At 44.7% G+C, this 21,779-nt stretch overlaps 7 protein-coding genes across 14 annotated transcripts; 4 read left to right on the top strand and 3 right to left on the bottom strand.

Annotated features, from left to right (window-relative positions):
• Positions 1–106: 106 nt before the first annotated feature.
• On the top strand, positions 107–1,031 carry mRpS18B (mitochondrial ribosomal protein S18B). 2 transcript variants are annotated; one of them, NM_078882.3, is made up of 2 exons: positions 107–494; positions 557–1,031. In NM_078882.3, the coding sequence occupies exons 1-2, from the start codon at positions 211–213 to the stop codon at positions 885–887; spliced, it is 615 nt and encodes a 204-aa protein (NP_523606.1). In that variant the 5' UTR covers positions 107–210; the 3' UTR covers positions 888–1,031. The 2 variants fall into 2 exon arrangements, with proteins under 2 accessions (NP_523606.1, NP_724248.1); NM_165321.2 differs by having other exon boundaries at positions 557–929.
• Positions 1,032–1,106: 75 nt separating this feature from the next.
• Positions 1,107–3,388, bottom strand: nesd (nessun dorma). Of its 2 annotated transcripts, none has more exons than NM_136181.2 (3): positions 3,007–3,388; positions 1,421–2,921; positions 1,107–1,357 (listed from the first exon to the last, which is right to left on the bottom strand). In NM_136181.2, the coding sequence occupies exons 1-3, from the start codon at positions 3,149–3,151 to the stop codon at positions 1,195–1,197; spliced, it is 1,809 nt and encodes a 602-aa protein (NP_610025.1). In that variant the 5' UTR covers positions 3,152–3,388; the 3' UTR covers positions 1,107–1,194. The 2 variants fall into 2 exon arrangements, with proteins under 2 accessions (NP_610025.1, NP_724247.1); NM_165320.2 differs by having other exon boundaries at positions 3,007–3,265.
• A 122-nt stretch (positions 3,389–3,510) lies between these two features.
• Taf13 (TBP-associated factor 13) lies at positions 3,511–4,272 on the top strand. Its single transcript, NM_136180.4, has 3 exons — positions 3,511–3,636; positions 3,700–4,042; positions 4,114–4,272. Exons 1-3 carry the CDS (start codon positions 3,592–3,594, stop codon positions 4,134–4,136), a joined length of 411 nt encoding a protein of 136 aa, NP_610024.1. The 5' UTR covers positions 3,511–3,591; the 3' UTR covers positions 4,137–4,272.
• Pyroxd1 (Pyridine nucleotide-disulfide oxidoreductase domain 1) lies at positions 4,208–5,925 on the bottom strand. Of its 2 annotated transcripts, NM_001273690.1 has the most exons (2): positions 5,855–5,925; positions 4,208–5,708 (listed from the first exon to the last, which is right to left on the bottom strand). In NM_001273690.1, exon 2 carries the CDS (start codon positions 5,665–5,667, stop codon positions 4,249–4,251), a length of 1,419 nt encoding a protein of 472 aa, NP_001260619.1. In that variant the 5' UTR covers positions 5,668–5,708; positions 5,855–5,925; the 3' UTR covers positions 4,208–4,248. The 2 variants fall into 2 exon arrangements, with proteins under 2 accessions (NP_001260619.1, NP_610023.1); NM_136179.3 differs by lacking the exon at positions 5,855–5,925 and having other exon boundaries at positions 4,208–5,748.
• An 86-nt stretch (positions 5,926–6,011) lies between these two features.
• Positions 6,012–7,724, top strand: CG10747 (uncharacterized protein). Of its 2 annotated transcripts, NM_001273689.1 has the most exons (3): positions 6,012–6,116; positions 6,172–6,362; positions 6,421–7,724. In NM_001273689.1, exons 2-3 carry the CDS (start codon positions 6,287–6,289, stop codon positions 7,329–7,331), a joined length of 987 nt encoding a protein of 328 aa, NP_001260618.1. In that variant the 5' UTR covers positions 6,012–6,116; positions 6,172–6,286; the 3' UTR covers positions 7,332–7,724. The 2 variants fall into 2 exon arrangements, with proteins under 2 accessions (NP_001260618.1, NP_610022.3); NM_136178.4 differs by lacking the exon at positions 6,012–6,116 and having other exon boundaries at positions 6,138–6,362.
• neb (nebbish) lies at positions 7,662–21,603 on the bottom strand. Its single transcript, NM_057469.4, has 2 exons — positions 20,064–21,603; positions 7,662–9,713 (listed from the first exon to the last, which is right to left on the bottom strand). Exons 1-2 carry the CDS (start codon positions 21,501–21,503, stop codon positions 7,788–7,790), a joined length of 3,366 nt encoding a protein of 1,121 aa, NP_476817.1. The 5' UTR covers positions 21,504–21,603; the 3' UTR covers positions 7,662–7,787.
• On the top strand, positions 12,290–18,090 carry fok (fledgling of Klp38B). 4 transcript variants are annotated; one of them, NM_001273688.2, is made up of 2 exons: positions 12,290–12,782; positions 17,888–18,090. In NM_001273688.2, exons 1-2 carry the CDS (start codon positions 12,626–12,628, stop codon positions 18,040–18,042), a joined length of 312 nt encoding a protein of 103 aa, NP_001260617.1. In that variant the 5' UTR covers positions 12,290–12,625; the 3' UTR covers positions 18,043–18,090. The 4 variants fall into 4 exon arrangements, with proteins under 4 accessions (NP_001260617.1, NP_001188855.1, NP_542444.1 ...); NM_001201926.2 differs by lacking the exon at positions 17,888–18,090 and adding an exon at positions 14,345–15,754; NM_080713.6 differs by lacking the exon at positions 17,888–18,090 and adding an exon at positions 14,345–15,056.
• Positions 21,604–21,779: the final 176 nt, after the last annotated feature.

Raw genomic sequence — 21,779 nt, 5'->3', positions numbered from 1 at the left:
TAGATAGTAACAGTCAAAGTTTAAGTTAAAATTACTTTAATAATTATTAAAATAAACTTTTCTCGGGGAATACCCTAGTGAGAAATGTTCCGCCCCTGAATGTATCGATAGTCATGTATCGGAAAACAGCTGATCCGCCGGCTCCACGAATTTACCTTGTTACGTCGCCTCTGAATTTTTTGAAGTAACTTCAGGTTTTATTCAATTAAAATGTTGCCGATTGCACGTGGAATTTACATTGGACTGGTCAACATTACCCGGAATAGCCGGGGAGCTCTTCACACGGCCAGCGCCTTGAGATGCAAGGCGGAGACTTCGACTGAAGAAAATAATGCGGCTGCCACCGAAGGCGAAGGCGAGGATAACGCTAGTGGTTCCGCACCAGACCCGAAGGATCGCAGCAAACCAATCCCAGTGGAGACCTCGATTCGATACTTAAAGAGCGCCGCTTACAAGCAAACCTACGGCGAGGACTTTGTGTGGACGCAGTATCGGTAAGACGAACTGAAGGCATACACGTGAAAACTTCCATTGCATTCGCATCTAATCTCTTTAGGCGCAACCACAAGGGCATGTATGCGCCGCGCAAAACACGAAAGACGTGCATCCGCCAGAACCGTATCAGCACCGGAAATCCCTGTCCCATTTGCCGTGATGAATACCTGGTGCTGGACTACCGCAACACGGAGCTCCTGGAGCAGTTCATATCGCCCCACAGCGGAGACGTCCTTAGCTACTCAAAGACAGGCCTGTGTCAAAAGAGCCACCTGCGTCTAATGGTCGCCGTTCAGCAAGCCCGCGACTCCGGGTACCTAACATACGATGTGCCCTTCAGGGAGTATGATTACAGCGAGTACTACGGCCAGGAGCAGAAGCAGAAAGCTTAACCAACTAATGATTAACATGTTTTTATTAAAAGAAATTACTGTAAACAAATTCAGGTTATTGTTCGGAGTATTTATGTGTTAAAGGAAGTATTTTCTGGAAGACGCTCTGAGACGGTGTAATATTATATATTAACTAACTTTATCAAGAGTTAAAACCAATATGTAAGGTTTCGAGAATAGGACATCCAACGAAATTGCAACATCGAGACACTGGAGTTTGCCCGTATTATTTATTGACGCATATCAATAGGATTTTCGGTTAGCGCTAAATTTTAATTTATAAACACTATGTGTACACAATGTACCCCTAGACCAATTGAATATTTTCCTTGTTCTCCCCTCCGAGTTCGTCCTCGAGGAGTTGTTGATGCGATCGCTGAGCCAGCAGCTGACCGGATTCGTTAAAAACTCGCACATTTTTCTTGCAGTTGTAAAAGCTGCAATTACCTAGCAAGTTGTCCTCGTTGTAACTAAAAAATAAGGATATAAGTGGTAATTTTTGAACATGTAAAATACAACGTATTTTCATTTACCGCTGAAGTTCGCTGAATTTGTTTAGAACCAGGACCTTCTCTGTTCTTTGCTCTCCCAATACGAAACCATCGGCCAGGATTCCTAAAGCACAGTTTTCAAAACTGCACTTGCTACCCTGCAGATTAACCGAAGCGGATTTCTCCAGCAACTCCAGTCCAGTCTTGCATGTTTTAAACTGGACGCTTCCCAGCTCAGCACTAGATTTCGGTCGCATCGATACACCCACAGCAAAGTTTTCAATTAGGCAACTTTTGAGTTCCACGCTGGCGCCTGGCATGCAGACAATACCCTCTTGGGTGCTGGAGCTCCCATCGCCCAGCAAGCGACACCCTCGCATGGTCAACGTTCCGTTGCGCAGCAGGATCCCTCTACGGACATGACGACAATCCAAAACCAATTCCGACAAGGTATAGTCGCCATCAATGACCAGCAGGGTGCTATCCTCATCGCTCGAGCACACCACAGGCAGCAGGGAAAGATCTGCAGCAGGACTTAGTATGGCTTCCGGCTGAGTGAGTCCCCTTAGGCTGCCATTATCGTTGAGGTGCTCCAAGAATTTGATTGTATGCTCGCCGGGCGAAAGTAGAATATCATCGTTGCTCTGACAGATGCTCAGGACATCCTGCAACGTATTGGACAGCTGCACTTTCGATTCCGGCTTGACCAGCGTCTGGGCCAGCTTTAGCAGTTCCAGCTGCTGCTGCAGTTTTCCCGGCAAGGTTACCACATGGCTTATGGAATTCCGCTCTACCAAGAGATCCTCCGATTGTCTGGTTCTTCCTGAGGAGCAGCGAAGCCGCTTGAGGCTATTAGACTGTAGCTCGCTGTAGGCTCGCCTCATTTCAGGATTTTCAAGGATCTCGAACTCGCTCCTTATGATGGCCATGCGCAGGTGCAGGCACATCAGATCTGTAACCGGCAGACTGGACACATTGAGACAGCCATTGGCACTGCCCGCTTTAGATTGCTTTCTAGCGGGCTCTGCTACGCTGTCATTGAGTTCCACAGCCTCGTCGTCGCTCTCGGCATCACTGAGATCCAGTTCCAAGTAGTCCAGACGCTGCTGAATGTATTTGGCTTCGGCGAGCAGGGTGCGCATGTGCAGGGCCAACGGACGGGGCAGTCGGTTCTTGCTGAGATCGCACACTAGTTGGATACGAGCCTGCAGATGCTGTTGCACCCAGTCGCGATCATCGTCGTAGTCCTTGTCCCAAGGCATCCACACATGCGTATAGAAGAACCGCAAACGATCGATGCATTCAGCGGTGGTATCCACATTTAGAGCTGCGTTCTCCTGCTGCACAGTGGGCCACAGCTCCACTAGCGATACTTCATTACTCTCCGGCAGGTGGACATCGCTATCCTGCACGGCGGTCACCACAAATACCGCCTTGAGCTCGTCAAAGATCACCTGCTCCACGTAGCCGTAAACAATGGTGGGATAGCGTAGTTTCAGATCCTCGCAAATAACGCGTGGAATTTTCCAAATTGCCTGCCATCCTATATATCCCATATAGATACATATATGTATATATAGTTGCCTTTTGTGCACGAGTGTGTGTGTGTGTGTGTGTGGGTGGCTTACCTGCAGGCTCAATTTTTAATTCGACGTAGGATTTCCACTCGGATCGAACCTGGGATGCGGGCATCACGGCTCCCTCCCACGAAAGCACCGCCTCCGCTTCTTTTAGGCGCTCCAAGTACGATTTCTCAAAGGTAAACACTTCCATTTTCCCCTTTTGAATGAACGATGTGTTCGTTTATAAAAATTTTTGAAATGCGTGTGCAAGCAAAGGCTTCGATAACGATTGTTCGGGCGGCGTTATCGCGCAGTGCAACCATGTGTTGAGTTTGGCTAGATTTTTACTCGTGGCTATAATTTAAGCACCTATATAAATATATTTTAGATGTATTTTGTATGGTCTTGAATAAATTCACAATTTATTTAATCACGAACCAAAATATTTAGATTTGTTGACAAGCTCAGATATTTGAAATATGAGCTCGCAATCTAGCTATTTCGAGTTAGTCTCAGTATCAGCTACCTTCTCAACCAATTATCGCCAGCAGTGCTGCAAGTATCGATTACAATGCTCATTCAATGCGGTGTTACTCGCGTAAACACAAAATTTGTATACAAATTCAACGTTTTAATTGAAGTCTGAGCACTATGGCCTCAAATAGCATGCCAGAGGAGAATTTCGAGGGCGGTGATGTAAGGAAATATTATAAGCACCAGTTCCAATGTCTCCGATTCTAAGCTAATCACCATTTTTAGTTCAACTTTGATGACGACGCGGAGGATGACCAATTTGTGGCTACCAACTCAGGACGAAAGCGCCTATTCAGCAAGGAGCTGCGCTGCATGATGTTCGGATTCGGAGACGACAAAAATCCATACACGGAAACCGTAGATCTGCTGGAAGACCTGGTCATTGAGTATATAGCTGAGACCACTCACCGGGCAATGGAGATCGGTCGAACAGGCCGTGTTCAAGTCGAAGACATTATCTTCCTGGTGCGCAAAGATCCCCGAAAGTACGCTAGGGTGAAGGATCTTCTGACCATGAACGAGGAGTTGAAAAAGGCACGAAAGGCCTTCGATGAGATCAAGTATGTGGGTGAGTATTGCAAAAGTTCGACATTTCCTAAGAACTACATGTAATCAACCATTTAAACGAATAATTCCCAGGCACCGAAGGCAAGCTCAAATGACAGCGGTCAAAAAAAGCCACACCAAATCCAGGTATAAGCCAAACCTAGCAGTTAGCTCCAAGATGCGAATTATTTTTAATGTCTTTAATACTCTAAGCTAGCGCATAATAAACTAATCAAAATAGTCTTCAATGTCAATGTCGGGATTAAGAATATCATCGCCATAGGGCTCCAAATCAATGCCGTTCAGGATGAGGTTCTCGCAGGTCTCTGCGAGATCAGTGTTGCCGATTAGCATTGCTCCCCGTAGTCTGCCATTTTGAAGCACAAACTTGATGTATTCCTTATTTCTCGTGCAGCGCACCAGAATTTCGTAGTCCCTGCCCAAATCCTGACCATTAAAGCGTCCCAGCAGGACAACAGGATATCCGAAAAGTTTGGTTACGTGGCCAAAGAGCTCGAAGCAGAAATCCTGGTACACGCTTTCACCTTCACTGGCAGCCGCCATACTCCTGCCCGCCATGGAGCCCATTTGGCGAGCCTGAGTCCACAGGCGCATCTGGAACCAGTGCATTGCGGCTGGCCAGTTGGCCGTGCACACATCACCGGCCGCAAAGACATCCACCAGATTCGTACGCATCATTTCATCCACCGATATGCCACCATCGTCGGAAAATTGAAGTGGCGAATCACACGTGTAGTCGGTATTCGGCCAAACTCCCGTTGCGGAAACAATAAAGTCACAGGTCAACTGCTGAAAGCTCCCATCCTCATGCTCCAACTTGACTATAGCACCTGCGTCGTCGGCGAGATCCTGAACGCTGCTTATGCGAGATTTGTAATAGATCTTTGGTAGGCGGTTCTCTTCCCCTTCACGTGCTCCACTCAAGTCGACGCTGCGATGCCAGTCCGGACCCAATGCAGCTCCATGGTTGTTAGTCTGCTCCTTGGGCAGCACTTCACTGTACCGCATTCGCTTAATAGCCACAACCGGAGAGGAATCCTTCGCATTACATTCATTCATGGCTATGTGAAAGAACTCGGCTGCTCCGGGATCCACAAATGTGGCCGAGATGTGAGAATCTTTAACCACCCAGTGGACATTTACATCCTTCAGCTCGTAGGCCAACTCACTGGCAATGCCGCCATTGCCCAAAATCAGGACATCCTTAGCTGTCGCCAACTTTCGCTGCAGCAGCTGTACAGAGTCCGTGTCCCGAATGCCAATGACAAGGGGATTTACTACTTTGCCGGAGAACAATTTGGGTGTTCCACCGGTGCAGAGGCACAAATAGCGATACTTGATCTCCAGACCCGCTTTAGTGCGGATGCAATGCTCCCTGCTGTTGATGTGATCCAGGCGATCCACTAGTGTCTGAAAACTAGCTCCCATTTCGGAGACATCCTGTTCCCGAACGTCGAACTTATGCAGATAGCGAGCCACCGGCACCAAATTGGTCACACTCTTCACGATGCTGGACTCCGTGAGCAGTAGAATGGAGGCATTGGGTCGGTAGATGGCCAGGGACTCGGCGCAGCTGACGCCAGCAATACCTCCACCGACCACCAGGAACTCGCACTTCCGCGACATCCTCAGGGGGAATAGCTGTAATGAAACAAAGACACTAGTGTCTTTGGACGAAATATCAGTAAACAACGAAATGGGAAAGTGAAAAACTGAACAGCTGATTCCAAAGCAACACAGTGAAACCTCAGTTTAAATCACATCCATTAAACAAGTGGCATCAAAATATATAATAAATTTAACAAATACATACTAAGCTTGAACTTTAGGTACTTTGGGTAGTTTACATTGTATATACAATTTTTTTGTAAGATGTTACTGCCAAAATATACTTTTAGATATTTTCAAATTTTATGTGACAGTTCGGGACAGTTTTAACTGGTTAACTGCAGCTATAAAGATATTCTAGCAATGCCGTTTCAGCTAATTTACTGCAGTCATGGAGTATCCACTGTACTTTGTGTTCATTTAAAACTGTAAATGTTTGGCGGACTCCAATCAGCTGCTTCTGTTTGGTATTTAATAAATGCCGCAATACAATGCAGCCTCACTAAATATACTACGCAACAGTTAAACGAACCCCCTTGTGAAGCCCATGGATTATTTATGGATTATCCCCAACATCAACAACATCAACATTGGTGTATGTCTTCATAGAAAGGATTAGATAGGACAAGGAGGCACCATGTCCAAGGATCACTGGATGAGGGATCTGCCAAGCGAGTTGCGTGACCTGTCGATAATCAATCTGGCTATTCCAGGTACGGATGAGATCATCGTACTTGCTGAATTAATTGAGGAGTCTGCAATCTAGTATAGGTTCCCACAATTCGATGACTTATGGCATAAATAGCAAGTCCGAACTATCGCCAGATGCGGAAATTTCGATTAGGCGGTGGCATCGCTTCTTTCCCTGCTTCGTGCGCCGTTGGAGCAAGACGCAATCTTCTGGAACACTGGATCAACTGGAGCTGGGAGTGCGGTACTTTGACCTAAGGATAGCCCAGAAGGATGATAAGTTCTACTACTGTCATGGCCTTTTTGCCATGGAGATTTTTGAGCCACTTCTGGAGATTCGCCAGTTCGTGGACACCCATCCAGAGGAGGTGGTAATCCTGGATCTGCAGCACTTTTACGCCATGACAGTGGCTCATCACCAGAAGCTGCACAAGGATCTGATCCAGTTCTTCGCCCATCGTCTGTACTCCACAGTGGATGGTTCACTCAAGGATTGTACTCTGAATAGATGCTTGGAAATGCAGCGCAGCGTGGTGATCATCTACAGGCGATGTCCCATTCCACTGCCGCTGAGATTCTGGCCCAGTTATGCGTGGCCCACACCGTGGCCCAATAAAGCGAGTGTCAAGAAGCTGCAGTCCTTTCTGGAGGATTCCCTACTCTCGCGACAGCCCCAACAGGGTTATGTCTCCCAGTGCCTTATCACGCCCACTGGTCGCTATATCGCCTTCCGGCTCTTCTTCACCCTGAAGAGCACAGCCAAACGGGTGGACAAGAAGCTGCAGCCTTGGATTCAGGAACAGATTCCAGGTCCCTTCGAGCCAAAGGACGAGCCAAGGGTAAACGTGTTCCTGGCCGACTTCGTAAGCCTAAAGGGCGGACAGTTCTGCGATTGGGTAGTTGATCTGAACACAAAACTACTTGAGCAATTGGCTGGCGATAAGGAGCTGGAGTCCACTGAAGGCGTGGAAGAGGAGGAGGCCCAAGGTTGAAGATTTCCACAAGAAAGGCAGAGGGAACACATGGTTATTAGCCTGCGGTACTTTTAATATTTTTATAAACCAATATTTGGATGTTGACACAAAGTTGTTCGAAAACCGTGATAAACTTTCGAAGAGGTGATAATGAAGTAAATAATTATTTTAATGCCAGAGCAAACTATTATGTCACTTACGTACAAGCATGATTTGGATATTAAGTTATGTAAGACCAGAAAATCATTACAAAAACAAACTAAAGCTAGTGATTTATTTGATAAACTAATTGAAAAGTCTTTTTTTGTACCGCCACTTTAAAATATTTCCCAAAAGCCAGTTTCACTTGAAGGTGCTATCAATACATTTTATTGTTAAAAATCAATATACAAAAAATATATATTTAAAAACATAAAAACAACACAAAGCACATTGCAGCATTAAAATCTAGTCCAAGGTGCGAACTAATCTCCGTCAATCGATAAGAAAGCGCACAGCCTTCTGTGTTTTCGTCGGCGAGGTGACACATGCAGTGGCCTCCGCTCTCGCCAACGAAGTGTGCATCCCGTTCAGCACGGTGTCCATTCGTGCCAGAGCCTCCTGCAGGCTGACGGCCAGGACGCCGTTGTCCTGATGGTTTTCACGCTCGAGTAGGGCAGCCTCGCAGTGTCGCCGTAAACGCTGGGCGGATCGCTGCATGATTTGCAGCTCCTGCTGGACGAGCGTTGTGAAACTACTCTGGCTTTCAGGTATCTCCTCCGGATCGTAGGTCAGCAGGCGTTTGGTGAAGTGCACCAGCTGGCTTCCAGGTGAGGGAGTGGATGTCTGTCGCGGTGTATTGCTCTTGCTGCTGGATGCGTTGAGCAGGCGTTTCAGCGGTTTATTCAACAGAACATCCTTCATGGCACTCAGATTAAGGGCAATGCGACTGGAGTTGTGTGTGTCACTCAGTGTCTCATTGAGATCCGCGTCCAGTGGCTCCCAATCCACCTCAACACTCTGGAAAATGGTTGTAGCGTTCAGCTTTTCCTGCTGTTCAGCATTATCCCTGACCAAATCCAACCACACACCCAGTCTAGCTGTGGGCCACTCGGCCTTCAATCCCCGCTGCTTATCCAGAATCAAGATAACAGTGCGCAGGAGACCAAATTCATCTGGCGTCTGAGTTTGCCGGAACTCCAATGGCAGGTCCAACTGGCGACAACGCTGGGTGGCCTCTTTGACCATCAACTGGGTCTTGTGAAGACTCTCCTCCGAGGGATTCAGCATGATGCGTTGAATGTCCTCCAGTATAGTCGACTTCTGTGCTGGAGTTGATACTGCATCTTCATGCCTTAGCGGAGTGTGTTCCTGTTGTTGGGCCAAGGCCAAGGCCTGGCGTTCCGTCTCCAGCATCTCGCTGTTGCATTTGTACTTGAACTGCTCTAGTTCGAGGCACTGCAGACGCTCCTCAAAGTCCCGGGCATGCTGCGCCCGCTCCTGTTCAATCTTCGTGAGAGCGGCTCGCTTTTCCGCCTCCAATTCGGAGCGAAGTTGCTGCTCCTGCTTTTGCAAAATCTCCTGATGGGCCAGCTGGAAATCTACCGGATGATCGGCCTTGCCTCTTTGCGAGCAGAAGGGATTGGAAATGCGAAAGTAGTGGGAGCCACCTATGACGAGACGGTCGCCATGAAACAGCTGGCGACGATCCTTCAGTAGTTCTCCGTTCACGTAGGTCTCGAAGTCCTCGCTGCCGGGGATGACATACAACTTGCCACCACGTTCATGCTCGATGCTGCAGTGCTGCAAGGCCACCAGTGGACCATCCAGTACAATATCAGGCTGCGAACTAGAACTCCCTCCTGGCAGACGACCTCGTCCTATCCGCACTAGTCCTTGGGGCAACAGATAGAACAGGGTGCCACTTAGTATGGGATCCGCTGTTAAATTAACCAGACAGGCCTGCTTCTGCTCAGCAGTTAGTTCCAGAGCCAATCCCCGGCGTTTCAGGACACGAAGTTCCGATTTGCGCTGATCCTCCGCCTCCTTGAGCTTCTCCATCCATGACTTTTGCGCTCGACTCAGCTCCCTTTCCCGTTCTGCCAGCTGCTGACGCAGTGCCTCCACCTCGGTCTCGTCCACGGAGGTTTCAATGATGATCTTACGTGGCACGGGATTGTTACTATTGCCGGACAAGCGCCGCTGGCGCTCGTACTCGTTCCTCAGCGACTTCAGGCGATCCACCTCGGCGCGCAGATCCCGTATGATCTTGTCGTGGGGGGATTCGTTTACCTTCACCCGGTTGACGATGGAACGCGCCTTGCAGGCGTAACGCAAAGTGGCTAGGGTCTCATCCGCATGGATGCTGGCCGGTGAAATGGTGGCCAACATGACCGTCTTCGAGTTCCCGCCGAGGTTTTCCTGGAATGAAGGAACAACGTCAGTTATATTAAAAGCTCTGTGATGCATCTTTGGATTGGGTGAGTAATTGTATTGTTTTGATGTTAATATCTGGGGTAAATCAAGTTATTTATTATTGGCAGGGTCAATATGGCAAATGGCTGTGGTATACAACGTGTAGCTTGGCTTTCTCACATTCATAACAATATTTTTTAACACCTTTTAAAATGAAATAAATCACAAACAAGGGCATGTGAATCAGTAACAGTAGTATAAACCTAAATATAATTTTTATATGCATTTTATTTTATTTTAATCTAGCACGTAAAACCGAAACAACATTTCATTGATGAATAAATCAGGCATTTTGAATGCACTACTTTTAGTAGCTTATAGAGTCGGCTGAATATCTTTTAAGGAACAACATAAACCGATATATATAATCCTAATGGTTCCTGTATGGAATTGTTATTGGAAATGGTCCATTTAATCTCAATGTGATAATAATGATTTAATGGACTGAAGAAAATAAAACAGAAATCCCAATAAACATATTTTCCAATCAATTAAAGAACTGGATGGGCACCCAAGTTGATAAGGAAAGTGGTTTTTCACACCAACCCTATATGCATACATATGTGGCAAAAAGGAATATACCCCACTATGCAAGAGGTACGATGATTATCGATCATCGGTGAACACTATAATGCACTCGAAAGCACTCAGAACAGATGTGTGAAAATTTCAAGGAATGGAAAATTGACAATCTAAACCTTCGAGTGTGTGCTTCGATTGTGGACTCGGTGCGATAAGGAGGGACGAAATGATAAGACAACGCCCAACTGTTTGCGTAAAGCTACCGTGACAAAGGCACCTACTGATGGTCGTTATCAGCAACCGCTGTGCGGGAATCGAAAAGTTGTTGTGCAAACAAAATGCATCCACATGCAAGTACACGGAAGAAATAGGCTCAGAAATAAAACTCACTAATTGGTGCATCGCAGTGCTTTCAAAATGTTGGTTACATATTCGTTTAGTAAGATATTTGTTTACCTAATTACAAATGCATTGGCCATCCGTTGCATTTTTATCTGATAGTTTTTTTTTTTTTGTAGTGTAGTGTATGCATACGTATGTATATATGTATGTATTCAAATAAAGCTTCGTATTAGCTAGTTAGCACACATTCTTGGCAGTGTGCGTAAGTGACACTTGTTTGATTAAGCAGGTCAGCACCGTGGGCCAAACAAGAGCGGGCACCGAAAAGAGGATGGTTGATTACACAAACTGCGCAGCAGCAGCGGCGTAGGCGTGCACAGTGGTCGCAAGTGCAGAAATATGCCTTGAAAAACAGCTACCATAGGTGACCTTAGGGGCCCGTCAGTGTCGTCTGGTCAGAATCTGGGTCCGTGGTCCGTTAACCGCAAATTAATACAATTAATGGCGACACTCTCTGTTAGTCATTCACGTACCAAAGCGTACCACATTAAAAAAAATCTTTTTTCCTAAATATAGCCCTCTACGTCCTCCCACCTTTAGAAATCAGTCACGATCTCCTCAAAAGTAACTGAAATGAGCGTGCACCAAAACATAAACCGCAGGAAGGCGCTAATATAGGCGGTATGCTTTTTGAGCCAAAACAGCAAAACCTTGATCGGAACCGGCTAAAATGACGTAGACTGCCAATTAACACTAGATTTAAACAAATTTTTCAAATGTTCAAAAACCTCTAGGCAAAGTAGTGAAAAAGTGCAGCTGGTGGTTTACACGCCTAGAATGCCACACGCTGGAAATACAGTCCATTTTGACCATGGAAAGTTTATAAAAAAAAAGAACACTCCAATTTGGGCTCTCAAAAGTGTTCAATCCGCTTGGCAACCAAATTTGGTTTCAGAAATAAGGCTAAATCACGGCATGGTCGGCCTGCAGTCTAGACCGTGATTAGCGCAGCTTATAAAAACACAAATGTCCATCCCATCCTCCAGATGATCAGCCGTCGAACATCCGTCCGATCACTCTCATGATTACTTTTTCGTCATCTCCGCGGCATTAGCGATTCGCCGCTAATAAGAAAAACTTCCAAGAGTATTCCTCATGCCCCGGCTAATTAATATTTATTAAAAATTTTCAAACTAACACAGGGTGAATCACTTGGAAAATGCTTGCTTCCACGGCAGAGGTGATTTCGAGAGTAGCGAACCAATGTGCCCCAAGCGAGAGGTGTGTGGCACTCGAAAGGGGAGGGGTCGGGTGGAAGGTGAAACTCTGACAAAAGCACGAGACGCGAAAACACAACAAAACACAATGCCACACATACGTGTTTACAACCAGGCACACAAATATTTTAGTACAAGTGCGGGCAGCATAGTATATACACCTATTCCAAGTACTACAGACATTAAAGAATATTTAAAACAAATTAAAGTCCATTCATTCATATACACGTGCCCTAAACGTTTTCCCGCGACTGTCCACACACATTCACACGTAGGCACATGAGAAGTAAATATAGGGGAGACCCGAAGTGGGCAGCAAAACAAGAGCCGAAGTATCGCCAGCGCACGAGAGCTACAAAAATGCAGTAATTCTAGTGTTCGGCTTTCAGTTTCACGAGAGACCTCCAACAGAATACATCGAATTTCGGCGAGAGATTTGCAGCTCAAGAAGAAGAAAGAAGGAAAACCTCTGCGAGTCACCTCCACGCAAAAGTGCACCAAAAAGCGTTGTTAAAAAAACAAAACAAAGTGATTTTAAAAGCCAGGTTCATTGGACGCCCGAGCCAATCGAGAGACAAAGTGAAACGACCTCGCACAACGCGCGCAAAAAGAGAGAAAGAAAGAAAAACACACACCCACATTACAAACACAATTCACATCCCGTTGATTGGCACTGCAGTTCGCAAAAATAGTAACGAAACACCGCACAGCACAGACATGGATGTTTGGGGATTCTGCGTCAGCGACACCACAATGGCATATGGCGGGTCCATGCGCAGCGGCTACTACCGCGACTACGAGGAGTTCCCCTATGGTACCCTGGAGTCCACCACTTCCTCACACGCGGTCAAGGACTGCTACAGTCGAGTGCAAGGTAATTTTTGGCGAAAAAACAGATAGCGCTCAGAATGCACTGGCAAAAAAGGGGCGAGATTGAAAGCAGACGCGTTTCTCACTTGTTTTTGTGTATTGCGTGTGTTGTTTTGTTGTTTTTGCAACCATTTATAAATAGCCAGCCTGATTTCTTAGCCCCATGTGCATAAGTGTGTGTGTGCGTGTGTGTGTGTGTAGAACACGCCTTAATTTTTGCGCACAAGCACAGGGTGTCCAAAGTTTCGCGGCGCAAGTCACCTTATCAAGTAGGTTCCACACCCCCTCGATTTTGTTTTTATTTACGGCTTGAATCCACGTGCTAAAGATATTCGCGCTTAATTGCACACACAAAGCGGCTAAAAGCCCACAAGGTTCCTTACGAATTTCCGGCATTCCAAAGTTAAAGCGCAATTCAGATGGGCATACAAAAAGAGTATATCGTTACTTTGTCACTCGTGGAAAATCATAAAAGGCAAAGATATACTTTTTGTGGCAATTTCAGAGGTGGTTAAACCCGCTCTTATCGAGGTCACTACTCAAGTCCATTAAGACACACTCTGCACTCGAATACTTTACGATTATTAATTACACAGACAACTAAGCAAGCACTAAGACTTGGCTGTACCTCCAGAATCGGCTCTCAAAAGTTAAGCAGGTGGTCGCACAATGGATTCTTTTATAGGGAAGAACAAACAAAGCAGGGTTTCATTGTGTTTGAGTGCCAAAACTGAAGCGCAATAACGAAACTGAGGTGTGTAAATGTTAAACCTTCGTGCTGTTTTCGTCCATATAGTATACATATACGCGTAGTGCATTATCGGGTTGCAGAGAAATAAAAAAAAAACAAGTGAAAAATTATGCAAGGCAAATATCTAGCTTACTTTAAACTTTAGATTCACATGTCTGTACATACACAACTCAATTCGTATTTGAATGGTAGCATGCATATGTGTGTAAATATCCAGTTTATAAAGCACTTTTTTCCCCCAGTGTGGAACACATTTAGAGATTATGCAAGGTCGCTTATCGGCGGCTATAAATAGACTTTCCTCATGGATCGGCTGGGCTTTAATCAATAATAACCGTTTAGCTTTTAACACGGTCAATTGAGCAATCAAAGCAATGGTTTAATTAACGGAGGCAGGTCACAAAAGCACACAAGCTGTAAGTACAGTTGTGCTCAATGTAGTAGTTGTGTTACAGTCGTCGAAAGACAACAATGTTTTCATTAAAACCAAAGATTAGATAGATTCAACTTTTTAAAATAGGTTTCTAAAATCCAGTGCATGATAATATTAAATATATAGCTGCCTCCGTCACAGGGTCACACGTCGAGTAGCGGGAAAAATTGTGCGAGCGTGGGGAGGGGCGCCATCGGTGGCGACGTGACGTCGTGAACGTAGACGCAGCGACGTCACGTAGTCAAATCAGCTGTTCGACGGCCCAGAAGGGCACGTAGGCTAAAAGGCAGAGTGGAAGCGAATGCGGGAAACAACAGACGAGGGTGAACATTCAGTGCCGACCTTCACTAACCGGTGACCTATCACATTGCTCCCATTGCAGAAAAGTGCAAGCAGATAAAGTCCGAGAAGCAGATGCGCAAGGACTGCCCATTCTGCAAGGAGCACAAGAAGCGGCCGCTCATCAACTACATGCGCAAGCGGGAGCAAAGGAAGCACCATGACAGCATCTGCGAGGACGAGGAGGACATGCACGAGCACGAGCATGAGCTGGAGCACACCCACAATCACAGCCAGTCGACCGTCCTTGCCGCCCCGCAAAGCTGCAAGGTGTGAGTGGGAGCGAGACGAATCTACTGCGGACGGTGCCCGCAGCATTCGCGAAATGCCATATATGTATACAGATGTGTAACCTAACCCAGAAGAAAGGAAACCTGAAAGAGTAAGAACAAAAACAAAAACAAAGAAAACCCGAGGAGAAAAGAGAAAAAGCTGTCGAAGACGAAGATTGCGCGAGAGAGCGAGACAGCAGCCTGCAGCTACAATAATCTAAGGCAACTGTACCCCTATTTTTTTTAAAATGGTTGCCCAGCATTTCCGCGTTGCGAATACACTACCATTTACAAAAGCCAGAACCACTTGATACCAATTTACAACTACCTTTTTCATTATCTAGCCCTTCGTTTTTACACCAACTTCGCAGTTATGTACAACTACAAACGGCACTTTGTTTACCGACAAACAATAGCGCACGACGAAAAAATCAAGTAACGAAAACCTGCCCCGCTTGACCAACGCATTTTTTGACCTTAGGCAAAAAAAAAAAAAAAAAATTATATATGTAACACAAGGGAAGCAAAAACTGAATTTTCTATTTTGCATACGAGACTGAGTAAATTGCAGTAGAAAATTTTTAAGCGAAATTTTTGTTATTTTCGTTGCTTTAGTTTGGACCCAATTGGATCAGTTACAGGTATTACCATATAAGAAAGAAATAATGAAAACTATAACGATCAATCAAGGTTTTGCAACTGTTATTTTCTCGATATATGCGTAGTACATACTTTGGACCCCGATTTTTATTGTATCCTTGTCTATATTAGACATTCCCCTATATTTATTGTAATACCAACTGAGCGTTGCACAGTCCGAGCAAGTGTCAAAATGAAATCAAATCGAAATATGTATGTAAAAGTTGAAATTGTTCAAAAGTTTATGCCTGGTTACATTTTGTTAACTCAACTTGTCGTTACAGAACAGAAATTGTTATTAATTTTTGGTGTTCAGACTCAGCTGTGCAAAAAGACGGACGGAAATATTATAAAAACGATTTAACAATTGCATTAGTCATTTAAGTAATTGATCAAAATGTAATGATTTGTGTAAAATTTGCTTGCAGGTTCCAAGAAAATTTTCAATTTATACAATGTTATATATCATATATATTATATATTAATGGTTAGTTTAAATTATATGTAAACCGAATAAAACGACAAATGATTGAAAAATTTAAGTTAAAATGCGTACTTGTATCTTGAGGGTTACTTGAGGAAATTACGATTAAAAGAAAGGAGATATCATTCATAGTTGCTACGATTTCTAAAAGTTAGACACCTGTTCCAATTACATACGTTGAGGTGGGTCAGTTTGGACTTAAATTTTCCAAATAAAAGTCTTAATTTCTTATGCAAATCTTTACGGAAATCTTTCCGTCTCGCACCAGTTTACTAATTGAAGTTAATCTGTCTTTTGTCTGTCTGAACTCAAAATGTTCCGCCGCTTGAAAACGTTAAATATGATAAGTAAGTACTTGATGGCTAAGGTCAGGTTTTAGGCACTAAACTGGGAACTAAGCGAAAGCACCTCGAGCCCCAATAAACCGACCTGGAACTTGACCATGCACTATCCCACCTTGCAAGCGAATGTCCAGGGATGCCAGCTCCCAAGTGATCCAAATGAAACCCCAGTCAACTAAGCCGAATTGAATTAGAGCAACGAACGTTTGGCACGGGTAGATGAGATCATCCGTGCCTTAATCATGAAAGGCGAATCAAAAAAATTCAACTGATCAAACTGAGAACTGAGCGCATCCCCCCACACGAAAACCATTCATTCCATTTGCATATTTTTTCATGAGTGTGCAAAAGGGTATATGTGCAATGGGGCGACGGGGAAAGCGATGTTCGAGAGAAACAACTCGCGGGGAGGAAGCCATATACATATTCAGTTGTTTGTGCATCGAATTCGACTCATTTTATATTCCAATGCTAACCACTTGGTTGGGGCTAAATATATTATTAAACAGTGTGGCTTAAATTACAATTGTTGTTATGCGGGAAACTGGAACGGAGAGCACACGTTCGAAGCATTTTGTTATGCCAACGTGGGTCAGAGATACAAACTTTTGAATTTATAACTACTATACTATACTATACTATTTATAACTACTACTATTTACATTATTGAATGGCTCAGTTAGTCGAAATCTTGTGAATAATTAATCTGGTTACTACTCGTATGTCAAATTTTTTCAGTTCACATAATTAGCATTCATTTGTGAACTGAAAACGTGGCTTATTTGAAAATTCATAACGGCGACAGACAACTCGCCTGTTGCTAATTACGAAAATAATTAACTGACGTATCCTCAGTGGCACGCTTTTCGTATTAGACACGTATTAGAAACAGCAGATCAATCGAATTTGAAATCGTGTGAACCTACGTCATTTGCATTCAATTCGATGTTTCTGGATTTCATTCAAAATCCCACATTCCCTGGCTATCTAAACGGTGTTTGTGGCTTTCCAAATCCAACTCGGAAAATGCTGATTGTGAACTCAGTGCGGTTTCTAGGGCTTTGCACACGAGCAAGTTAATTTGGAATTTATTTAGAAAGCTGGCTTGGGACTCCGCATTTCCAGTTCCAAAGTTCCCCCAGTCATGTGAAGGTCGCAACGAGTTCTCAAAACTAATAAAAATTGAGAAAAAACTATAGTTTAATGAATAAAAAAGGACTTATTTCTTGGAGAACAGAATATATCCCTTTGCATTTCAAAAAATGCTGAACCGCTTGTTACAAAAACTGAAAAGTTCCAGAGGAGTCAAGTCGCAAGGTGAACTTAATAGCTAGGCCATGGTATTTAAAGTGAAATACTTACATCAAAATATGTCAACTATTCTAATTACCTATCAAAAATTGAATTATTCTTTTACAAAACCTAGCCGTAGTGCAAAACCATTTTCATATAAGTGGACTGTTATTAAGCCAGTTAAATAACAGTATTAACAGTATTCTTTTTTTGTTTCGAATAATGAGCTTTTTGGATAATGAACTTAAATATGACTTTAAATTGACGAGTCTGTGCTAATAAACAAAACGGACTGCAAATGTCAAATCACAACTAATGTTAAAAATTAAAGTTATAAAACACCAACCAATTTTGATTATAAAGCATCTCCCATTACTTACATTGTACCCAAATCCTGGTTAACTTTAGATTTTACTTGGCCTAAACATATTTGCTAATTGTAACATACTCTGCCATCAATTACCTTTATTGGCTTGTATACACTTCGTAAACGTTTAGTTACCATCCTAACTATCTGTATATAAATTATTCATTTTGTGTACAAATTGTTATTGCAGCTCTTAAGGATGGAAAAAAGCTGAGCAAGGGCAATTGCAAATGCGAGCCTTCAGCGTGTAAATGTGGAAAACGTCAACAACGACAGCAACAATTGAAATTGTTGGTGTCGCAACTTAGGAGACGCGATAACGTATCAAGTGTTATAATGTTTTAGTGCCGAAGTACCGCACAAAAATACCAAATAAAGCATTATCTGCAAAGTATTTTTAAATCTATGGGGTGGCAAGTGAAGATGTAGATGGAACTTTTGTGTCGTATGCAAAGATAGGAAAAGTACTTCACGGATAGATAGGAACCATGGAAGCCCAAAAATATCAGAGGCAAAAAACAAGGTCGGCTGATATATAAAAAAAAAACACAACAAAACCCCCCTCCTTTTAAAGGGGTGAAAACAACTAGTAACAATCAACATACAAACCCTAAATCTAAACCATCTAAATCTTTCAATGATTTTAAAGATGGATTGGGCAACCACAATCTGGTGCGTTTCGTCACTACGCTGGCTGCGAGAGTCCCCTACGGACCTACGACGCCATTCCAAGAAATATTTGTCTTCACCTTTTATGGCAAAGGCCGCGTACGGAAATAAATCATGTGAGCCATTTTATGGGCCGTACTACCGTAACGAAAAGCAAAGTGGACACTGGACACTAAATAACACTCAGTGGAACGGGTTTCGGGAAAAAAGACAAGTGTTTGGACTTTCGATCAAGAGCCTCTCACTTGTGGGCGCCATGTAATTACTCATTGAATGCAGTCGAATGATTATAAATTACGTCGCAAATGTCGAGTGCGCCTTTTTTTAGAAGCCAGATACTTGTATTATATAAAACCCTCACTTTCGGATTAACTAGCCTGGTAATATTCCAACAATCAAGTTATTACGAACGTGTGGCGTTCGCTTAAGAGCAGTTGTTAACTTAAAATGCACACATAAGTATGTTACATTGATTGCTAAAGAAAACGCAGTCGTTACTCAATTCAAACAATCGTGAAACAAGTAGCTAATATGTTAACTAATGCACAACATTCAAGTCTCATGACAAGTTTATAACAATTTTCCTGCTAATGCTATGTAAGCATTTGCTGAGGTTTTATAACAAAATAATTATATTACCCGGGTGAAGACACTGCTATCTTTTTATTCGCGTTCTTAAAATAAATTTCTAGAAAGTTTACACGTGCGCCTTTGTATCAGGTCATAAATTTTATGGTCACATAGGAAAAGCAACAACAATAGATTAAATAGATATGATAAGAGGCCAAAATTTTAATCACTCAATTGATTGAGGTGCGGGAGGTCTTTGATTTGGTAGACCTTAATAAAAGGCTTTCCTATCGAAAATGATAAGGAAATAATAATAATAAAAAATACACTAAGTCTGCTGGCAATCTTAGCAAACAAAATAAACAAACGAATGATAACAAGGTTCGAGTTTAGAACTCGAGATCTCTCATATTTAGTCCTATAAAGCGCAGATAAACTCAATCTAATCTCTGGCTGATGTTGTCGTCTTCTTTTCCTTGTTTTTTTCGGACAATTTGACGCTTTATTTTAATTAAAGTAATTAGCACCCCAGTTAATTGATAGAGCCAACATAAATCTGTCTAGCAGCTGCTCCTCGCAGTGCAGACATCATTAAAACAGAATTCGCGTGTCGCGCGAGTCGAGATGATATCTCTGTAGACAGTGGGCTTCATAGCTCATCACGAGATCTGTTGAAAAGACGAATATCTGCCAGCCAGTTAAGTAAACATTTGACCGTACGAACATTTTGTGGGTACTTTCCGCAGGGGTCAACGTGTCATTTGCATGTTGCAGTGCAGTTCTACGTACTGATTGCTTTCCGGGTAATTACTGATTGCAAGGGGACCCCATTCCGTGGGCCACTGCCTAATCGAAGCGAAAGTGTTGATAAGCAATCCTATCGGTGGTGGCAAAAGTGCGGAAAGCATTGCGAATATACATATGCATTTATATTGAAGACATGAGGTTATAAGGTTTTACTGAGCTGAACTTATTCGAAACACATACTTAGCAATCACTTCTGGGTACAATTATTGATTTCAAAAACCAAGGGGATAAGAAAGAGTTATCATTAGCCGAAAGTAGACCAACCTACTGACCCGGTTGATAAGTACAAACGCAGCTAAGAACTATTTCGTAACACTTACCCGCAACAGCCAGGTGAGCACGCTCTCGCGATAGGGAACGAAGGTGCTGGGCGTCCCAGAGCCCAGGGGTCCATTGGCGATCGCCTTGCGGGAATCGGCGAGAGCAGCAATTACTTTCCCCAGCGTCAGCAGGCTCTTGTTGATGCTGACGCCCTCGCGGATCCGCTCGCCGTTCGATCCGGAGACGCTAATGCGTTCGCTGCCCGCCAGGTCCACCAGGCTAATCTTGCTGCGCCGCGTCTGCCGCAGGGAGGAGGCCGTGCTCGAGTCCGTATCCGAGGACAGGCCATCGTCACTGCTCAGATCGGTGAGGTTTAGGACAATGTTGAAGATGGAGTGTGAGCGCGAGCTCTTGTCGTTCATGGCCGTGGAGGCAGTGGCCCGCTGGGAGTTGCCCACGGCAAGCCAGTTGCGGAGTGCCGAGTACGAGTCCACCGAGTGGGCACTCAAGTCCACTACGTAGGGCCCGAAGATGGGATGCTCCCTGACCTTTAGAGCCGGACGCTGCTGCTGTTGTTGCTGCTGGATGGGCGTGGATTCCCCGGTGGCAGCTGCCGCATGCTGGACACTCAGCAGATCGTGTATCTTCTCGTTGTAGATCTCAAAGTAGCTGACCTCCACCTCCACCTGCAGCTGCTGCTGACTTTTCACAGCCTCTATGCGGCGGAATAGCTCGTGGCAGAAGCGTGGAATGATGCCCGCCTCATCGTGCGGCGGTCCGCCATCCAGAGCGGCGTCATCCAATGCTTCAATGCCCATCATGCTGTACGATTTGCCCGAGCCCGTCTGGCCGTAGGCAAACAAGCAGGCATTGTAGCCCTCGAAGGCAGTGTCGATCAAGGGACGCGCTGTGCCCTCAAAGACTTTGGCCTGGCAGGCGAAGTTCTTTCGTTCGGGATCGCACGAGTAGTAGACCTGGTCGTAGCTGAAGAAGTGCGTCACGCCGGCGGAGGCATCAGCACTGCTGCCCGCTTGGACAGTCAGCTCGTTGCTGTTTCCGTGCACCTGGACCACATTGGTGACCTGACCACGTGTGCATTCCAGGGCATTCAGTGGCCGCACTCGCACCGCCACAATCATGTTGCTCTCCTCGGACACGCTGAGGCAGGACTCCATCAGAGAGTCCCGCTCCTTTGTCCTGCTGCAGCTGGATTTCCCGGTGCCGGGCGTCTTTGCTCTTCCAGGAGTAGAGTTCGCATTCCTGTACAGCGACGAGGGTGTGTAGCAGGCATTCAGGGCCGTGGGCTTGGGCTTCGGCTGTGGCGTGCTCCCGCTGAATGCAGTGTTCAGCAGCTGTTCGGGACGATCCCGGTGCTCCCGATCCTCCGCCCGCGTCATCAGCACCTTCTTGCGCATCTCGGATGCCGGCGTGGATTTGTGGACTCCTCGCGTCTGGAACTGCTGGATGCGCTGCCGCACCGGAGTGCTCTTGTTGCTCATGTCTAGATTATTATTTAGGTATCTCTGCTCGTTTTTTAAATAACGCCGAAGAGTTTCGAATTATTGCGCGGCGTCGTTTGTTATTTTTTTTCTAGTGAAGGGCGGCGATCGATAGCAAAGCAGGGTTGATTACAGTGAGCGGCGTGAGGTCCGGCAACGCCACCACGAGCCAGGGATGAACAGCACTTACATACTCTGTTAGCTAACTCTGTTAATCAGCTCATTTAAATTATGAGATAATTGACAAAGAACTAACATGAAATAAATAAATATATA

Source organism: Drosophila melanogaster, chromosome 2L (assembly GCF_000001215.4).
Source record: "Drosophila melanogaster chromosome 2L".
Taxonomy (NCBI): Eukaryota; Metazoa; Arthropoda; class Insecta; order Diptera; family Drosophilidae; genus Drosophila; species Drosophila melanogaster.
Note: the sequence above shows the minus strand (reverse complement) of the source record. Positions and strands in the feature narration are given on the sequence as shown.